Source organism: Telopea speciosissima, chromosome 6 (genome assembly GCF_018873765.1).
Source record: "Telopea speciosissima isolate NSW1024214 ecotype Mountain lineage chromosome 6, Tspe_v1, whole genome shotgun sequence".
Taxonomy (NCBI): Eukaryota; Viridiplantae; Streptophyta; class Magnoliopsida; order Proteales; family Proteaceae; genus Telopea; species Telopea speciosissima.
Window position 1 is genome coordinate 53,170,916 of NC_057921.1, and position 21,173 is coordinate 53,192,088.

General features: G+C 38.5%; 1 protein-coding gene across 2 annotated transcripts; it reads left to right on the forward strand.

Moving 5' to 3' along the window:
• Positions 1-398: 398 nt before the first annotated feature.
• LOC122666191 (3-hydroxyisobutyryl-CoA hydrolase 1-like) lies at positions 399-17,113 on the forward strand. 2 transcript variants are annotated; one of them, XM_043862333.1, is made up of 14 exons: positions 399-540; positions 1,515-1,598; positions 1,781-1,849; positions 2,528-2,591; positions 2,806-2,885; positions 3,038-3,121; positions 4,154-4,238; positions 4,942-5,027; positions 8,667-8,788; positions 15,036-15,096; positions 15,293-15,391; positions 16,344-16,445; positions 16,523-16,564; positions 16,683-17,113. In XM_043862333.1, exons 1-14 carry the CDS (start codon positions 502-504, stop codon positions 16,818-16,820), a joined length of 1,155 nt encoding a protein of 384 aa, XP_043718268.1. In that variant the 5' UTR covers positions 399-501; the 3' UTR covers positions 16,821-17,113. The 2 variants fall into 2 exon arrangements, with proteins under 2 accessions (XP_043718268.1, XP_043718269.1); XM_043862334.1 differs by having other exon boundaries at positions 1,518-1,598.
• The last annotated feature ends 4,060 nt before the right edge of the window (positions 17,114-21,173 follow it).

Genomic DNA, 21,173 nt, shown 5'->3' on the forward strand with positions numbered 1-21,173 from the left:
ATACTGGGGGACCATTGTTTGAGTGAGAAGAAATGCCCTTAAATAGTTCAAGGAACCCTCAAGAAGAGCTCTCTGCAAGTCAAATCGGTGGAAGAATTTGTTGATGAAGGTGCCATCCTGTTAGGGTTCGAACTCCATACCCCAAATTAGGTTCCACGCCCTCTGCAAGGCTGGATTGAGTTTTTTTTTTTTCCCCAAAAGTGATTGGATGAAAAATTTGAAACCCTTCAGATTACCACTTGATAAAAACCATTTTGGCAAGAAGCACACGTGGCTTCTCTCGAGGCCCCTTGATGGTGGTTATAGCTTTATGCCCATTCGGCCCGGCAAAGACTAAGATGTACTAATATATACCAAAAAGACAAAGATTGTTAATACTGTACCATTGACGTCAACCGCTCTTCTTCATTGTTTTCAGTAGTCATTACTCACATAAATTGATAGAGAAGAAGAAGAAGAAGAAAGAGAGAGGAATTTGTGATAGGGCTTCACCTAACAATCATGGCGTCTGGCTTTTCAACCAACGACGGAGTCGACCAGGTATCTTATTCCTGGCCAGAAAGAGTTTTTATTCATCTACTACTTCATGATTCTTCTGTTACTGGGTTCCTCTTGAATTGGAATGAATTTTTGCCTGATTAAATGTAGAACTGGGTAACTGGGTCTCTCTCGCTTTCCCCATACCGATTCTTCTGTCATGGCATAATTCGATAAGCTTTCTGAATTGTTATTGTTCTTATTAATTTGGCTGACAAAGCATTTGATTCAGTGGCTTGCGTGTGGCAAAAGGATGTATACGTTTTGTCTTGAAATTACAGTTTTGATTTTTTTTTTTTATTATTTATTAGCAATTGTCTGTTGATAGTTGTTTCGAAACAGAAAAGTTGTATTCGAATTTGGTATAATCAAAGACCCCCGTTTCTATATGTTCAATTCCCAAACCATTTTTGTTCTCTCTCTCTCTCCTCACCCACACACACACACAGGTTGGGGGGGGGGGGATTATAATTAGTTACGGTTCTGCTACCAGAATATCAGCTTGAAAATCTAGGCTATAATAGATATTTAGGAAATTTAACTTGTGGCGTAAACTGTTAACTGACCGTGAAGTCTTGGCATTCCATTTTGGTTAGAAACTTCAATTTTGGCACCTTGGAGATGCTAGAAGTTCAAACTATTTTTGACCTTGCTAACATATCTATTTGCAATTCGTGCATTCATATACTTGGTTGAATAACTGAAGTGCAGTAATGTGTCATTTTTGGCAGATGATAGGAATTTATTTAATTAATGGAAAGAATTACAAATAAGAGCATATTTCTAATTCAGTTATATAATGTACGTATATATTACCAGAAAATACACAATCTGTGTATCTTGTCTCTTGTGCATTGTCTTTTTCCTTGGGAAGGTGTTATTCCTACATTGGCATGATTTCTATTCCATGCACTTAATATGCACTCTTTATTAAGTTTAATCAAGTTTATTCAAGTATTTACACTTCCTTGGTTTAGCAGGTGTTGGTAAAAGAGAACTTGAATGCGAGGACATTAATACTGAATAGGCCCCGACAATTGAATGCCCTATCATTTCAAATGGTATGCTGTGTTTGGATATTTGCTTGAATGCCAATACCATGTGTTTCTGTGTGTGTGATACTTTCTATTTTCTTTGTTCTGAAGATCTATGTTTGCTGTCCCCTTTTTTGAAAATCTATAGTTTTATTCGCATAAAATCTATGACACCAGCATTTTGGCTCCTTTTGATGGTTCCTTTTCAGGTTGCTCGGTTACTGGAACTTTTTCTTGCTTATGAAAAGGATTCTAGTGTCAATTTACTTATTTTGAAGGTAATTTGCAAAAACATATGACATTATTTGTTAACATTTAGAATTGCAGAAAATTTAGAAAAACACAACATTTCTATTACCATGCTTGATATCTGAAGAATTGACAATACTAAAAGGATTGAAGAATTTATACATTTGCACCTAATTATGTTCTTGAGTTGATGGGTACATGCCCTGTGCATCTGTTGGGGGATTAAACAAGGAATTTTAATTTTTTATGTGTTTATATCTAAGGATCTAATCGTCTATCTTATATCGGGCGCATCTACAAGTTTGAGAAGATGTAAATAATAAGATATTATATTTAAAAGCATTATTTAGTTATTTTGCAACTTTCGCATAGATAAGTTTCTATTTCTTGAAAACTATATCCTGCATTTGAGCTTTATTCTTTCCCCAAAAAATTCATCTCACACTATCCAATATGATCCCTGAAGATTATTCATTTATATTTCCTATATTTTTTTCACAAATTCTGAATTTTTTTTTTTTTTTTTTAAATTCTTCACCTAAAAGATACATAATGTTGTCAAATGCTCAATAATCTTATTCTAGATGATGCTTTTGGGCTTTACTAGTGTAATGGCATGCTCCCGTGCTGATGTTTTAACATGTGGTTTTAATGTCTCTACTTTTTAATATTTATTGTTCTTTAATCTCTGTTGGAGTTGGTTTCAGGGAGAAGGAAGAGCATTTTGTGCTGGTGGGGATGTTGTAACTGTGGCTCATGCTGTTACTAAAGGTAAACTGAGTCTAATTTATTTTACGGTCTGCAATACCCTTGAGCTATGATCCTGACTATAGGGTAAGCTTTTACTTTGTGGTTCCTTCTTTTACCATTTCTCATGGGAGGAAAGCTGCACTCCGTCCTGAGAACTTGAAGTTCCTTTTGTACTGATTTCACGGATGACTGGAGAAAAGTTGGTAGTACCTTATTAACTATCTTTATTCATCAGGTCACTGGAAATTAGGTGCGGAGTTTTTCTGGACTGAGTACATCTTAAATTATGTTATGGCAACATACAGAAAACCCCAGGTGACTCATTATGCAGTTTTTAGATTCTTATGCTGATTATTTTGATATGAATTTTGTCATCAATGTTTTTATTTGCGTGTTTTATGTTTTCTTCTTAATTTTGGTTTTTGATGTAACATCAAGTCTTGTGATCAAGAAATAAAATATTGAAGGTTTCACTTCTGAATGGAATCGTCATGGGAGGCGGGGCTGGAGCTTGTATACATGGCAGATTCCGTGTTGCAACGGAGAATTCGGTACGTTACTAATGTTTTCATTTTATGCATCCGACAGAACTGAATTTCATTTAATTTTATCCATATCAATTTCTGTGCAAGATGGTTTGGAAAATAAACTAATCAATAACTATTCCATATTGACTATGCTGGTAAATAATTATACCATATTGATTATGTATTATTAGTAGGTCAAGTGCTTTTCTTTGATATTTACTGACTTATAAAGGTGCAACTGGGTGTCAAAGGGAAAAAAAGAGAGGTGCAAGCCACTTTTCTGGTCTTCTTGTGGTTACATGTTTCAACATATCTTAATAGAAGTGGATCTATGATTTTAAATAGAGTAGAATGGCGGAACAGGATATGCGTAGCCAACCCCAAGTAGCTGGGACAAGGCATAGTTGAGTTGAGTATCAATGATTCATTTCTGCATATTGTTTTAAATAAATAACAACTTTAAATTGAATAAGAGGTACTGAAACCCAGGAGTTTAATTTTTGAATTTTTCTGTTTCTTAATTTTATATATTATCTGTAACAATTTATTAGATTCAATGGGTTTCAAAGTACTGAAACTGTATGTTTAGATTAGAGAATTATATGCGAGATATCCTCTTCCATGATGTAAGAAGCTTTGCTTGCATTGAAACTGTCCATACAAGCTGGGCATGGGTGATGTATATGCTCCAGCTTGAGGGGGAGTGGTTAGATAATATTTATTTTGTTAGTATAATCGGGGTATGTTGGTGTAATAGTGGTTATATCAGGGATATACATGTCCCTGATTTATTTCATTAATATAAATATAGTTTGAAGGCCACGGATAGAGTTTTCTGCCCAACCATGAGCAACAGTTCTCAACACATAGTTTGCTGTTGTTCTTCTTCTCCTCTCTCTCTCTCTCTTCTACATTATTAGCACTGATTTCCTGTGTTTGATATTATTTCACTATATTACTTTTCTTTTGCTAGATTTTCTTCTCAGAGGTTAGACTTAAAATATAGTTACTTTGACCTTTGTTGTCTCAGCTCATATTACAATTGACATTCTGCAGGTGTTTGCTATGCCAGAAACATCACTGGGACTATTCCCTGATGTAGGTGCTTCTTTTTATTTGTCCAGACTCCCTGGCTTTTTTGGTAAGGCCAACTCCACGCTTGCTTTAACATTATAAGTCTGATTACTGCTTAGAAGCCAATTATATTTCTTAAAACGATTTTTCTAGTTCAGCTTCTCCTTTCTCTCTTTCTTCCATTTTCTTTCCTTGAGGTAATTGTTATTCTTCTTTTCATAGACAGTTTGCAGTTCTTCATTCAACTTCAGTGTAGTCAAAAAACTGTTGACAAGAAGATTAGCATCCAGTGTTAGTGTCTGACGTGCACTTCCAGTGAAAATTTTATAGGCATGTATCAGAAGCATAAGTGTTGGTATTTGTGTCAGTCACAGAGACAAGGGTTGTGTGTGTGATATCACTTCTGACTTTCTTGAGTGATTCTGTGAGGTACCTTTTGGCTAGACCTTTGAATAGAGAAGAAAAATGAGCAGTGGCGTTGTAGTCTGTTTTATGTGAGAAAACATTATTTCTCCCTGGCAAGAAACCCAGGCATTGCCTTTCTTCAGGTTTAGTAAAGAGAACTGGTTATTTTCATCTGGACATGGAATGGCTATTTAATTATGTGTCTAAGATATGTTTTAAAGGAATTAATTTTTTTTTTTTGGGGTTTGGGGGTTTATGTTTCTCTGCTCATTTTAGGATTAGTTAGGACTCGGTTTCTTCCTTTAATAAGTAGACTCTGTATTTACTAATGCTTATCCATTGTCCTTATATGTCTCTCTTGTCAGGGGAATACGTTGGTCTTACTGGAGCAAGGTTGGATGGTGCTGAAATGCTTGCATGTGGCCTTGCAACTCACTTTGTCCCTGCCATGGTATACTTCTCATCTCATTGAAAATTCTGCAATAAGCAGACAACTACAAATATGCCTGGTGGGAAAAGTCTTATCGAATATTTTCCTCTGAAGTAAAAAAAGTTAAATCATTCAAGCCTACACTACAGGCATTGATATGGTTTCTTTGTGTTTGACATGGAACCTATTGCGAAAATTATATAGAATTATGTAGGAAGCTCAAGCTCTGAAGGTTTTGAACCCTAACCCAGACCAAGAAGGTAACTATTTCCTTAATACGGGTCAGGCTATCACATGAGACTGACTTGGGCCTTCATCAAGACCAGCCCACTTCTCTCTGTTAACATCTTGTACCATAGCAAAAATGGTGGTGTCAGTGTTTGACATGAAAGTATTTAAAAATGAAGTGTCCCTGTTTTATCAATTATGATATATTGAACTCCTCCTTCTATCCTCCTCGCCCTTTTGGTATTTTTGGTGACCCCTCATGATGGTGATGGGTGCGAAGCCTTTGTCAGACCTGTAGCCCAGATCCAAGCGCATGATCAGGCATATGCTAATATTTTCCTTGCAAGACCATGAACCTGTAGCTATATTATATTAATTGAAAGAACTCTTCCCCCTCCTCTCCATGGGGAACGGTAGAAGTACAATACAGAGACTACAAGGGCAGCTGCCAGTATGCTTACAAAAATGCGTTTATGTATAGGTGACAGCCCTCCTTGTCAATCAGAAAGATTCATCAAGAGGCCCTAACATTAAGGAAGAAAAAAAACCTAATAATTTACTCCAAGACTGATCTATCTTCAAAGGATCTATTGATTTCTCCTTCCGGAGTGACCAGCAGATTATAAAGGAAATCTCCATAATTAACCTCCTTGCGACTCAAAATTCTTTGTATCGTAGCTAGTCAGCAGGTCTGCTACATGAATGGAAAGCACAATAAAAGCTAGAGTCGCCATAGGGAAACCTGTGTGGGATCAGATCCTTTTCTGAGAAAGCTTTGAGGGGGGAGGGGGGGTTAGTCACTACCGTGCTTGTCTACCCCTGCCCCTACGCTTTCTTGGACTCTGGGGCAGAGGTGATGTCGCTAGTAGTGGCTCACCCCCTGAGAAAGAAAGAATGCTCGAGGCAGGGGTTGCTGATTTTTACTCTTTATGGAAATAGGAAAACTAAAGTGTACCGATCTGTTGAGGTGGCCGGTATTACCCAAAAGGATGACGAATCTTCCAAAGACTAAAAAGTAGGAAAACCACTTGCAAAAATCTAGAATGACCGAAATCCTGTTGTCTGAGCAGAACAATCCGACTAAATATGACCTTAAAAATAAGAAAACCAGTTCTTGAAAACTTGTGTTGATAATTATGTGGTTAATATATGCTGCTTCCTTGTTTAAGTAACAGTTTTGTATAATTATGTAGCTTCTATTTCTAAGTGATTGATCAACAGGATCTTTTGTAGAATGGGCATCAGGATTTTATACTGGTGGTCTAAAGGTTCATTTGAGTTCACTGATTGGCTCTGTCTTCTTAGATAGATAGTCAAGTTATTCGACTGAATCTCTACAACAGAGTGCATCCATGCACTTTCCAAGACCATGGGGATGGTGCAGGATTATAAACATCTCAAAAATCAAGATTACCCTGTTTCAGTGGTTTTATTAGTTAAGTGTTAAGTGTTAGTTTTCCAACTGATTTGGGCCCTACAGCCATAAGCAATTAAATATTTACCGATGAAAAATATCAGGGGAGTGGTTTATTTTTTGAAAGCGTGAAATTTTGTATAATTAGGTGTTCTTTGGTATTTTCTGCTCGCTTACTAGGGCAAGGCTTCCTTTGATTGGTGGACTGACTTAGTTTTGACTATGAAGCCTTGTCTAACTGGATTCACTGGACTAGATTGTCTTGTTATAATGCTGTCACTAGAATATGGGAATACTTTTTGTTAGGAAATAATCCCAAATCGACTAACTCTAGGACCTTGGATGACTTTATATACCAGTGGCCTCTCCACCTAATTGCTCAAGCTTTTGGGATAAATGGTTGCAACATGATTTCAGAGTAGGGAGGTGGAGTATTCGATCACTGGGAAGTGCAATGGGGTTCCCCAAAACATTTTCCCCTTGGTTCCACGTGGGTGTGTCACTTACAGGGCATAGTTGTCATGGCGCCTTGCAACCCAAGGCATTAAAGGTTGCCTAGATGCAAGGCGACAACTACTAGGCGACCAAGGCGCCTAGGCAACCCCTTGACAACTATGTTACAGGGCCGAGTATGTACAGGCCTGCACGTGCCAGGGTGTTTGATATACATTGTTGTTGCCCCAACTTAATAGTTCAAACTTTTGGGAAAAGCAGTTGTGTTAGGTACTTGACCGATACGCCAAAAGCTCTAGAGGTGATGGAACACGTTAACCTAAGCCCTTTAACCTGTCCCATACTAGGCTGCCCAATCTAGCGCCCATACACTAGATCGAAGCCCATTAGGCACATAACAGACCACCACGCTTCCGCAGCTGTCGTCCTCGGCGGCTCTCACTCTAGCGGTAGGTAGCCCTATCCAAACAGCTCCACTCTGCCCTAGGGTTTCTGCCTGGCAGCAGGTAGCCCTTTCTTGACAGCTTTCACTCTACTCCAGGTACCTTTCTTGTGAGTCGAACCTGTGACGTGGTGCTTGGCTCTGATACCAAAGTGTTATGTGCACGGATATCTTGAAGAGAAAATAAGAAAAGAGAGAGTAGGGAAGATATAATAGGATAAATATAGGTTGCTGTACGGACAAAGCAAGGGCGTCTTGGCTTATTGGGAGGTAGACGACCTCTTCTCAAGATAACATCTAGAAATAATTTAGGATTCAAAGACTCCTTTCATTATGTCTACTTGCATTTAAATAACATCTGGAAATAATTTAGGATTCAAAGACTCCTTTCATTATGTCTACTTGCATTTAAATAGGCATACAACCCAAGGATAACTACCCGGTACAACTAAGTATCCCCTTCAATGATAACTCCTACCACTTTACTAATAACTTCTGCCCACATCTCTACATTGATTACTCCCAACCCAACTACTTAGAAAAACAACTGACTTACATGTGGACTCGGCACCTCTATGAAGACAACATGATACACACTAACAACATACGATAATCACCCATGCAACTTCAACATTGCCTTACCATAAAAAATAAAAAAAAACTTCAACATTGCCTTGTACACCCTCGTGTGCGTACATAACAAGTTGTAACCATAGTTCAAAAACTCAGCGAAATTTCAAACCCCCCAAGACAAAACATCATACGAAATGTCGAAGCCCAAACCAAACAATGTTTCAATCGAAATTTCCGACATTTCGGTCATTTTATCTTAGAATCGCATTCATTTCGGTCTAAAAAATGCACCGTTTCGTCAAAATTTCGGTTATTTCGGTCATTTCATTTTGGCATTTCATTCATTTCGGCCTTTTACACACCGAAATGGCCAAGCAAAACTCATAGAGAAAAATACAATGTTTCAGCAAAATTTCGAGATTTCAGTTCTCAATCTGGTCGAGACACCGAAACGAGACAAGTTTTCAAACTATGGTTGTAACAACTATATTCTTAATCTTATAGATATATTTGTCACATGTATGCTTTTGTAACTTGTCCTACTGAACAGAGATTGCCTTCACTGGAAGATGCATTGTTTAAGGTGGGCTCATCCGATCCTGCAGTTGTTTCTGCAATTATTGATAGGTTCTCACAGCAACCAGTTCTGAAGGACAAGAGTGCTTACCACAGGTAAGTCTGCTATTCTAGTTGCTCTTTATGGAGACATCGTTTTATTATTGTACCTTTGCCTATTTTTTATATATAATTACTTTTTTTTTAAGTCAATTGCATACGACTTTCTAGAGAAAAGTGATCGGGGCTTGGGAGATCTACGACATCAGGATGCTGTTACTGAATTGGGTTGTATAGATTTAAGCTGTTGCAACTTCACTATATTTCCTGACTACGAATGGGGATTGTACTTTCGCTTATTTTGGTGTAGTGACATCACTTCTCCAAACTATTAGGGCTAAAGGGCTCATGTTTAGTGGTAAGCCATCTATTAGGAAGTAGTTGAACATGCATGACAATGGGGTTGCACCAGATATTCTTTCAGAATGTTTGTTCATACTTTGGGCCATGCCGTTGGGGTGATCCCACACCTACGTGGTCAAAATTGATGCATATGGATCATATATATATGGCATATAGTGATGCAGATCGATCAGATCTAATGGATCTGTTTGGCATGCGTGTAATGGGCCCACTAACGGTATGAAGAGATCCCGATCTGAGAGCTAGATATGGGCAGATTTGAATCCAACTGTCAAAATTTAATGCGGTATCTTAACAACTTTCCAGAAATTTAAATCAGTCATAAATAGGAAAGTATTTGAATTTAATGAGGTGGAGTGGAGGGAGGAAAATAAGAGATTGATGGGTGTTATTACGATGGATGTTGGTGGTAAAATAGGGGATCAACAACCTAAGATTTAGGATCGTTTAAATAGCTACCGATGGGAGAAAAGAAAAGGAAGATAAGAAATAAGAGGGAATTGGACTGATGAGAGGGAAGACTGAAGAGAGAACATTTTTCCTATAAAATAGGATCTGAAATTGAATCAAATCAGTAGAAGAGAAAGGGAGGCTAGTGATTAGAAAGGGGAAAAAAGAGTAATAGAAGGAGAAAAAGAAGAGAGGAATCTTTCTACCATAGAGGGGTAGAGAGAGATATAGCAGGTGAGAGAAAGAAGGAAAACCAGAATCGTGGGGGAAGAGATAGAGGAGAGAGGAGAGAAAAGTAAGAGAAAGATCTCTTACCAGATTCAGATAGAAAAGGAAGAAGAGAGAGAAGAGTCAGCTCGCCAGTTTCCAAACAAACAATTCAACCCATTAATTCCAAATTGTGAAGAGGGGGTTGTTACATTACTTATTTATAGAAACCAAATTAAAATCTCCTAGATCGACTCAACCACTAAGATTTTCCTTACTGTCAGCTGAGGATTTTAAATATCCTAAACTAATTCAAAGACTTACAAATTAGGATAAGATAAATCCCTACCCAACTATCACCAACGTAGGATCCACTAATAAAATAATAATATACGTGCACCCCTTAAAACCAAGGTTCTAAATCTCGGTTTTTAGGCCGGTTTCAACTGTCGAAACCTAGTATTTTTTTGGCCAAATTGGAAGCCTAGGCTTCGAGACCCAGAAAGTGTTTTTTTTTTTTTTAACCTAGTTTTTTTGTGTTGCCTATTTTTAACATTTTAGACCTATTACATGAATTAGTTTCACAAAAAATCCACCCAAATTGGTACTTGTGGTTTCGACCCAAGTTTTACTAGGTTGCACTGAATGTTGTTGTTGTAGACTAGCCCTATTATAAGCATTGAGTCTGCATATAATTTAGCTATTGTAAATGTAAATAAGCTATTAAAATAATCAAAACATACATTAAAATGAAAAAACAAGCATACAACACTCACCTCTCAATTTCACGTGTGAGTTTCTTGGCGGGTATTAATTTGAAGTCCATCCATCACATATTACCCCTATTTTTTTTTCCAAAAATTTGTTTCTGAAAATTCATTCTTTAAAACAGAATTCAATATATCTTTCAACAATCTACAACATAATCCGATTCCGTGAAGTCATAGATCAGGTCATTCTATCTAACATATAAAAATTTGAAACACAACTACCATATCTTCATTCTAATTCTTCCAAAAATTAGATATTGGGGAAAAGTGGTTATCTTCAAGCTCAATGACGCAAATACGTGCTGTGTAAGTGTTGAATGCGTATGAAAATACAAAAAACTGGTGATTAATGAAGTGATTTGGGACAAAAAATTAAATTCTTGGCAAAATCCTCATGCTAGGAGCCTAGGAATCGAAATTTGCAAAACCTGGTGCTCTTGGTCCAAACTTGTTGAAATAAGACAGGTTCCGATGGGGATGGGGGATTTTAAGTGGCTGGTTCAACTAGTTTCAGTCGACACCACCGAAATATACGAAATATGGTCAGAACTGGTTGAAACCTGGTACTGACCTTAGGTTTCATCTCGGAAACTGTTGAAACCAAGATATTTCGTTGACCGAGATTTAGTTCCATGCTTAAAACCCCACTTTTGGGTCTTATATTTCAGCCTATTACAATAATAAATCCCAAAAACTAAAGCCCAACCCAAACCTATGCTAAAACTTGACCCAAATTTACGTTAGAGTTTATGTAATAAGGGTAGTTTGGGTACCAGTTTAGTATCTTCTTGTTTTATGTTGTAATTTTCTTGTTTTACCTTTGACCTCCCTAGAGAGGTGGTTATAAATCTCACTTCATATTAGTAAATCAAATAGGGGAGAGGAAACTCTCTCTCCATCATTCGGTTGCACTTCTTCTTCTCACCTCTTACCTTCTCCTCTCTTCTCTTGATTCGATCTCTACACCATTTCTAACGTGGTATCAGAGCTTGCACTAATCCTGTAGCCCAATTTGTTTCCTAGGATGCTCTTTCTCCTACAGGTGTTGCCCTCACTGTTGCCCTCTCTTCTATTTCCATTCCTAAGAATGTCATTGAGGCTATGTCTCACTCAAAGTGGTAGCAAGCCATGTCTGAGGAAATGATGGCACTTGAGAAGAACTGCACTTGGAAACTGGTTGATCTTCCCAGGGGGAGAGTTCCAGTTGGATGCAGATGGGTCTACACAATTAAGTATCGATCAGATGGTATAGTCGAGAGATACAAGGCCCAGTTGGTAGCCAAAGGATACAGTCAGGTGTATGGAATTGATTATCAGGAGGCATTTGCTCCTGTGGCTAAGCACAACTCAATAAGAGTTGTCTTATCTTTGGCGGTTAATAAAGATTATTAGCCATTGTATCAATTGGATGTGATGAACGTTTTTCTTCATGGTGATCTAGGAAAGGAAGTGTACATGCAGACTCCACCTGGCTTCAAGTTTTTCTCAGTTGAAGGGAAAATGTGCCTGCTCAAGAAGGCACTATGTGGTCTCAAACAGCCCCTGAAAGCTTGGTTTGAGAGGTGCGAGGTCATGGTACCATCACAGCCTTTATTATCTATGTTGATGACATTGTAGTGATTGGAGATGACAGGGTTGAGATATCTAGGCTAAAGACCTACTTGGCTCAACAGTTTGAGATTAAAGATTTGGGCCCCTTAAAGTATTTCTTGAGGATTGAAGTGTCAAGGTCTAAGAGGGGAATAAATATATGTCAAAGGAAGTTTGTCTTAGACTTGTTGAAAGAAACAGGGATGTTGGGTTGCAAACCAGTAAACTCTCCTATTGATCAGAATCATAAGCTAGGAAAAGACTGTGGATCTTCCCTTGTTGATGCAGGGAAATACTAGAGGCTTCTAGGGAAGTTGATTTATCTCTCTTTGACTCTCCCAGATATCACCTATGCAATTGGGGTGATGAGTCCGTTTATGCATGCCCCCAAGAGTGGGCACTTGGATGTTGTATATCGGATCCTTAGATACTCAAAGTCCTCTCCAGGAAAAAGGTCTTCTATATGCCAAGTACAACCATTTGAGAATTGAAGGCTACAGTGATGCTGATTGAGCTGGTGCAGTTTCTGACAGGCGATCTACATCTGGCTATTGTACTTTTGTGAGTGGTAATATAGTCACATTGAGGAGTAAAAAGGAACCAGTCGTGGCTAGGTCAAGTGCAAAGGCAGAATTTAGAGCTATGGCTCATGGAGTATGTAAACTCCTATGGTTGAGATGGCTGGTCCAAGAGTTGGGATTTGATACTGAGGCACTTATGAGACTCTATTGTGATTACAAGGCTGCCAACATGACAGGACAAAACACATTGAGGTGGATCAACATTTCATCCAGGAGAAGATTGACTCTGGCTACATTTGTACTCCTTTTGTTAAGACAAGCGATTAATTAGCTGACATCTTCACCAAGGGGCTCGTCCCTCATCAGAGTAGTACCCTGTTATACAAGCTGGGAATGTATGACATTTATTCTCTAGCTTGAGGGGGGAATGTTAGAGTTTATGTAATAAGGGTAGTTTGGGTACTAGTTTAGTATCTTGTTGTTTTATGTTGTGATTTTCCTGTTTTACCTTTTACTTCCCTAGGGAGGTGGTTGTAATTCTCACTTCATAATAGTAAATCAATAGGGGAGAGGAAACTCTCTCTCCACCATTTGGTTGCACATCTTCTTCTCTTCTCACCTCCTACCTTCTCCTCTCTTCTCATGATTCGATCTCTACACCATTTCCATTAAACCGAGTGTTAAACCAGGTCTGTATTATAGAGGCATTGCACCATGGACTTTGTGGTAAACATGATGTGAAGAGCTAATTTGTGGCATTCTGGTGGCAAGTTCATGAATTGACTGTGCTTGTGGTGCATCCAATTTGAATTATACCCAAAAGTCATTCTGTTTGGTGATTTCATAATGGGCCTGGCATGATGCATTCATACATGGACTCCATGGTCCAATTCTTGGAGCCTGTGATTGTAAAAACAGAAGGCACAATGCATTGTGTAGGAACCACCAATCAGGCCTTCTTCCATGTGCACAAACTTAATGTATACTTGAAACTTGAAAGTGGGTTATAGTGTATGCCATATTGCTATGTGAAACCAATCTATGTCTCTAAGTCATGCATCTATTATGCAATCCTATCTTTCCCCCACCTCCTCCATTCTTGTTATTCTTTCTTTCTTCTCTTCCCTTCACCCCATCTTGTGAGATATATGTTCTTTATGTTATATCATCAGGGTAATGCTACACCAACCTGCTAATTATTGTGAGGCACAAACAGGGGACTTTGTCCTAGAAGAATGAGGTACTAGAACTCCGGGAAACTCTCACGTGTGTTTATATATGAAGCATGGGAAACTCCTCATGGATTGTATCTGAAGCTGTTAGGCTGAGACACATGCATGTGTGGTATTTTGGCCCCCTTTTAATTCAGATTTAATTCATTTGGAGGTTCATTATTGGGATCGGGGACTAGATCTGGGTTGGTATTTGATCACCTGATACACAGTGGACCAACCTGACCCTGGAATCATTTGTGCATTCCATCTTGGTTGGTCCAGCGACCATAAAAATTAATAGCCATTGGACCTGTGACTGAGGGAGCGGAGAGAGAATACAAGATGTCTGTTATATTGAGGAGGAAGCAGAAGATTGAATGTTTTCGAGCAATTTATCTTTTGTGTGAGAGAATTGTTTGCAATGCAGTTGTTGTTCTTTTTCTTTTCAGAAGCAAAGAAAACTTCACTTAGATAATGAGATGAGGTTACATCCCATCATTGAAATTGTGAACACTGGAATTAACCTGAACAGAATGACAATAGAAAAAGCAAACGGCATTTAGAAAAATAATGAACTAGGAATCCCAAAATCAGCTCTCTTCTTTCCTCATCAAAATAATGAAACAAGATTTTGCTTCTGTAAGGACTTACTTCAAGCTTTATAATGATAATCATTTATGGTGAATAAATCTCATGAAGAAAAATATATTATGGGGGATTAGTAATTATATTATTATTGTCTCATACTTAGTTTGAATTCTACAGAAATAATTCCAGTAGTAATGAAAACTACTCTCTTCTCACAAAATCACTCATTTCCAATTTCCATAATTTGCACTAATCCCAGTAGAAATGAAAACTACCCTCTTCTACTGCACACCATCACTCATTTACAATTTCCATAATTTGCACTTTAGATCCCATTGGGTTGTAAATTTTCCATGCATAGCTGCCTTGACAGTTGAGCTACTGTGTTATACATACTCATGCTTAGACATGCTGTCGATTTTGCCAGATATTTCTTAACAAATTTTCAGATACTTATTTTAAACCAACTGCCAGATATTTGTTAATAAATTTTCAGATATTTATTTTAAGCCATTATATATAATTTTCAATTATTTGACTATCAGTATGGCCTCACTCTAGCATTTTCTGGGTGTTTAATTTAATTGTTTCTTGCCTGTAGACTAGATATTATTGATAGGTGCTTCTCCAGAAGGTCAGTTGAAGAAATTTTATCTGCTCTTGTAAGTCCCTGCAATTTATCAGTTTCTTAACAGAATGTCAAGTTTTGAACTTTATCATCTTTTTTATCCATTAAACTTTTTCTATTGCTTTATTTTTATATATTTTTCTTTCTCTTGAACACATCTTTTGATACCACAACTGGCCACAAATAGAGGTGTAGTTCTTGCTCATGTGTAGCTCATGCTGGTTCTGTAGGAGGGAGAGGCTGCAAAGGGCACTGATGACTGGATCTCTACAACAATTCAATCATTGAAGAAAGCATCACCAATGAGTCTTAAAATTTCTCTCAGATTGGTATATTCATGCATTTTCTCTGAAACATCGTTATTATGAGTCCAAATTTAAAATATCATGGATAATGGATTACTACTACACTAAATATCTGTAAGCAAGAAAATTAAAATATATGAGTACTGAAAATAACCTCCTGAGGAGTGGAATGCTATCGCACTACTTTTCCCCTAGGAAGGAAGAGGAGGAGTTATTTGTGGTCAATGTGGAAATGAGATCAAGCTAGGCTTATGGGTTTGCGTAAAAAAATTTCTGAAAGTATCATTGGGCCTTTGAGAAAAGGATAAACACAATGGGCATTTTGCTCACCCTAGCACAAGGACACGTGGTTTTTAGTCATTTGGAAGTCATATCCTTAAATTCAGTCATTGGACTGTCTATTTTCAACCAAAGGAGACTTAAGATTAAGATCAGTTTTCCCTTTAAGCTGTTGAACAGTTAAAGCTTTATCAAGAGCTATCACCAGTGAAAAAGCTATGATGAGTTCCTTAAACTTGAGTTTTTGATATAAAAAACAGATACTTTCTTGAATTGAGAACGTATATGTTGAAACGAAACTGGCAAAGGTGTCAGTGATCTTTTACGTGGCTAAGTAGATCATTTTTTAATGATAGTTAGAACAAGCAGAATATAAGGGGCCGGTCCATGTAGGATTCTTGCGATTAGCCATGTAGAAGTTGAGACATTCTCATTCTAGTTTGTCAACTTTCAAATGTTGACTAACTGTAAATTGCAGACCTGCTCTAGGTTTACTTTGGTCATTTCAATTGGTTTGCTTTAATTACAAATATGCATATAATTGGATCACTTTACTTGATCACATCAGACATACAGGAAGATTGTTTTGGTTGGACAAACTCATCAGATTTGCGATGAACTTGTTTGATACTTTTGGATTTGGTTTCATTTAGACGATGCTTCTGCTCTTATTGTTACTTTTGTCCTGCAAGTCCAGATCAGAGAAGGGAGGCTGCTAGGTGTCGGGCGATGTCTTGTTCAAGAATACAGGGTCAGCTGTCATGTCTTGCGGCAAGAAGTCAGCAAGGATTTCTTTGAGGTTATTGGAAGGTCACTAATATTAATTTTTCTCACTTCACCCCGTAGATCATTTTGAATATCAAACTTCACGTGCAGGGTTGCAGAGCCTTATTGGTGGATAAGGACAGAAACCCCAAGGTTGTACAAATGCTCTATTTTTCTTCCGTTTTCATGCCAAATATTTGATCTCAATTTCTGGTGTAATCCTTAGCTTGGACATTTATAACTGGAATATGCTTTTGCTTGATGCTTGCAGTGGGAACCCTCTCAGTTGGAGCAAGTTAGTGATAACATGGTGGAACGATATTTCTCCAAAGTAGATGATGAGGAATGGGAAGATTTAAAGTTCCCAGCTAGGTCCAACCTGCCAGTCTCAGCTATGGCAAAGCTTTAAATTCATTGTACACAACATTGCAATTAGCAGAAAGCCAGTTAAAATTCTGTTGAGCAGTGGACTGTGGGGCATCCATCCATCACATAATAAAGGGGAAGTTATCATCCTTTGCCAGACTAGTCTACAAACTTGTCAGGAAAAGATTTGCCAAGATCACAGTCGATGAAGACATCAATGAAAATAACCATTCTATTTGAACAAGATGTCCAGAAAAATTGACTTTTTAAATCAAATCCATATATGTAGAAAACCAAAGCACGGTTTCAAAAGGAAGGCTTGGTTGTTTATGGATATCAGATTATCAGGGCATCTTCACTTTAACTATCATGTATCATCCGTTCTTGTTTTTTATTCTTTTGGATATTTTATTCATCAATTTATGAGCAAGGGGTTGGTGGTGATAAATTCTTGTCAAGTATGCCAGAATCAGATATCTCTACCGAAAGCAGAGATGGCAGTAATGCACTCTCAATTTTCAATTATCTCACCAGTTATCCCTGCAAGAGCAAGATCCATCTTTGAAATGGTGTATATGACTTTGATATCTGACAATTATCTCTTGTTGGTAAACCTTTGAAATAATTTTTATAGCAGAATGGCATTCCAGGCAGATTCTGAGGTTCTTCATGATAAGAATTTCAGCACTGGATTTTTTCTTAAAAAGTCCAAAACAGATGGCCAGCTTGTCACTGTGTGGCCAAACAAGTCTTCCTTCTCTTCCTCATCAATGTTCAGCAGTACTTCTTGAATCAATATGGTGGTTCCATAAATGCCAAATACCCATGAAGGTGATAATGTGATATCATCTGGTGTGATTATAGCCACCTGCATGAGAGAAAACACAGCCAAAGCTTGCTCACCGAGACCGTGAAGGGCAAGTCCAGTGATCATGATATTCCATGAGACACCTTCTCTCTTTACCATGTCATCAAATCTGTTGGGAAACATCTATACGTCCGCATTTTTCAAACATGTCAATGAATGAATTCTGCCATCCAGTGGAATAATTCGGTTCCTACCAACTTAAGCATGGACCTGCCTACCTCGAGTCCTTGACTTGAACCACCCAACTGACTGTAAGCAGAAAACACTGCCAAGATTGTGATCTCATTTGGATTTTCCTTCGGTTCAGAAACATCTGCTGGTGGTTATATGAGGCTGGGTTTAGGGAGTTGTGGTTTAGAGGGTTTTTTGTTTCTCCCTATTTGTTCCTAAAATTAAAAAAAAAAAAAAAAAAAGAGTTTCTTTTATGAAAAATTAAAAACAGCTTGCTACTTATAAGGTATATCAAGAAGCAATCAAAATTTAATGCTCTGATACCATCACTATCACAACCCCAAACCGAAGGGGTGGGTAAGAGGTCTCACCCTCACGGTATCGGTTGAAAATACTTCGGAGTATTACCAACCAAGGTCCAAGTCTCCACACTTTTCTTTTTATTTATTGGGGCAGGGATTGATGCATGGAATTCCTGGGATTCCGTGCATCGATGATTCGTTAAATATAGGGTGTTTTGTCATATTGATGGGGTTTTTGTCCCCATTCAAGGTCCTTGTTTGATTGTGCACAAAATCTTTTGTCTTATTTATGAGAAAAGGAAAGCTTTTAGATACGGGGTGCCTAGGCTCGGATTTGGCTCCTGTCCTGCCGTGGCGGGAGCTGGATGGTCCAGCACCCCCTTAAGATGGAGACACATGGCGTTTAATACATCCAACGGTCAAAAAAGGCATGGGCATAATGTAATCCTTTTTTTTTGTTTCTCACCCTCTCGTTCGACGATACCCGACCCGAATATTTGACCATTTTGAAACCCATAGATTAAAACTCTCGTTTGTAGTCTCTCTCGGCTCTGCCCCCTTTCTGATAGTCTCCATCTTTCCTGGAGGGAACTCAGCTCAAACCCTAGGTGAACGGCTCCACCTTCCCATTTAAACGGCGATCGGTGACAACCAGGTAATCTGCAGAGATATTCTTCGCAGCCAGAAGCAAAACCAACAAAGGTGAAACCGTGAAAGGGGGCCACAAGGCCTATTGCGGCACAGCCGCAAGGCAGAGAGAGGCGTATGACCTGTTGAGGGGTGAGCGAATAGGATTTGGTTCCTCTACAAATCCTAACTAAGCCAAGCTGTATCAAATTAGTTATATTTGAGGAACAGAAAAAAATTCTGATATTGCAACCTTTCTCCTGAAAAATTTTCCTCTAAAATGGATTAGAAGATGCTTTCCTTCGGTTATTGATGCCAATCAGATTGTTTAAGATATGGAATGAATGGGTTTTCAATTTAAATAGTGAAACGTGAAAATGGAGGAGATGGGACTGTTAGAAAAACAAAAATCACTTATTCCAGTTTTATTCACTGCTAAGTTGCTTAAATTCTCGAAACTGCAGAGCTATGATTTGATGGACCACCCCTTCCTTGTCTTCCATTGAGAAGATGGGACACTCAATAAACTCTGCAATCCTTTTCAAGTGAAGAGCTGGTTCACCCACCATCTCGTAGTACCTGAGAAATAGCATAATTTGAGGCCTTTCTAAACTTGCTCTTCAAATCCTCTCTCATACGGCATTGTGGGAGTCTGATGCACGCATCACAACCCTCTTTGTTACTTTTGTTTCTCCTTTTATCAATCATCTCGATACAAAAATAGGGACAGTTAAGGTCGTCGAATCGCCCAGCGGGGATCTTCCCACAAAAGCGGTCCATCGTTCAAAGAAATAAATCGTGAAACAATGACTAGATACGACTGGACCTGCGAAATTAAGTAATTGAATCTGTAGAAGCAGAGGTGGAACTATAGAAGTGGTGGTCGGAGGTTGCAGGGGTGGAGGAGAGGAAGGGGGAAGAGAAAGAGAAGAAGATGCTCATTTCATCTAGTTAGCCTCGCCGTCACCGTCGCCGTCGCCGGATTCCTTGAAGAAGATAAAAGTTGAAGAGGAAGAGAAACGAGGGTTTTGAATCCATTCGGGTCGGATTTTGTCAAACGAGAGGGTAAGAGAGGAAGATGGGTAAATATGGGTTAAAATGAGATTTTGTCATTTTTGACCGTTGGATATATGAAAGGCCATGTGTCTCCATCTTAAAGGGGTGCTGGACGGTCCAGCTCCCGCCACGGCAGGACAGGAGCCAAATCCCCTAGGCTCATTGGGCAAAATGACCTCCTCAAGTAGAAACCCCACTCTTGTTGGTGCTTGGACTCATGCTCCTATTGGAATCCTCTCTAATGTCTTATGGGAGATCGTTCTATGTGGGGGGAGCATGGCCCCTATGTGCACGGAGACCAATGAGAGAGGGTATAGAGGCATTTTGATACGCCCACAAAGAATTTTTCTCCATGTTTTATTTATGGGGAAAAAAAAAAACTGTTAGACTAGGTTGCCCCTAGACATATGGGGGCAAAATGACCACCTCAAGTGGAAGCCCCACCCTAGTTGATATTTGGAGACATGCTCCCACCTAAGGCTGCGTTTGGTAACGGTCTGAACACTGTTCTTTGCCGTTCTTCCATTCTTTAAAAACAAAAAAACATGAAAATTTGTTTGGGTTATCGGTTCGTTTTTATGTTCTTTTAGAACGAACCGGAAAGAATCTTTGCCAAAAGAACGTTCTTTACAGATTGTCTTTGAGACGGTCTGTAAAGAACGAGAACGACTAGCCGAAGGCAAAAATCGACCAAAACCCGTGAAAACCCGTGTAGGTCTTGGTTTGGAGATACAACCTTGCGATCAAATGTTGGGAAGAGAAGGGGAAGAGAAGGAGAAGAAAAGGAGCAGAGGAGGAGACCTCTACCTGCAATCCGACCTTCAAGGTAAGAACAACAAACCATGATCTCATCTCTCTCTCGCTCTCTCTCCCTCTCACTATCTCTGTCTCGTTCTCTCTCTCTCTACCCTGCTGTAGACCCTCTGGTGTTAGGTAGAAGAAGTCGGATCAAAAGGAATGGATTTCAGAAGAAATTGAGCAATTTTAGGGCTTTTGGATAATGTAACATTCTCTCAGTGTAATGTATTGATTTAGTAATTCTTCATGTTTAAGATTTTAGGATTCTTTGTTGAATAGATAATCCGTGCTTCAAATTTTTTAGGGTTCTTTCTCTATTTCACTATTTAACAAAACCCTTGAGGTGTTTTGTGTCCTAGATGGGTTGTGATTCTTTGTAGGTGGATGTGTAATGGAGAAAGATAACTCAATTGGGTTTTGAATATGTTGAAAAATTAAAAGTCATACGGAATATCCATCTCACAGGAATATCCCAGTTTCCTGCTGAATAGGATGGGTGAAATTCATTTTGCAGGAATATCTCCTAACACTACTAAATAGGACGGGTGAAAATCTACTATGGGAGACAGTACCT

Excerpts from the sequence above, each read along its gene's own strand:
- LOC122666191 (XM_043862333.1), top strand. The coding sequence starts at position 502 with ATGGCGTCTGGCTTTTCAACCAACGACGGAGTCGACCAG. Across the intron at positions 541-1,514 it reads CCAACGACGGAGTCGACCAG|CAGGTGTTGGTAAAAGAGAA; the intron begins GTATCTTATTCC and ends TCCTTGGTTTAG. Across the intron at positions 3,122-4,153 it reads GTGTTGCAACGGAGAATTCG|GTGTTTGCTATGCCAGAAAC; the intron begins GTACGTTACTAA and ends GACATTCTGCAG.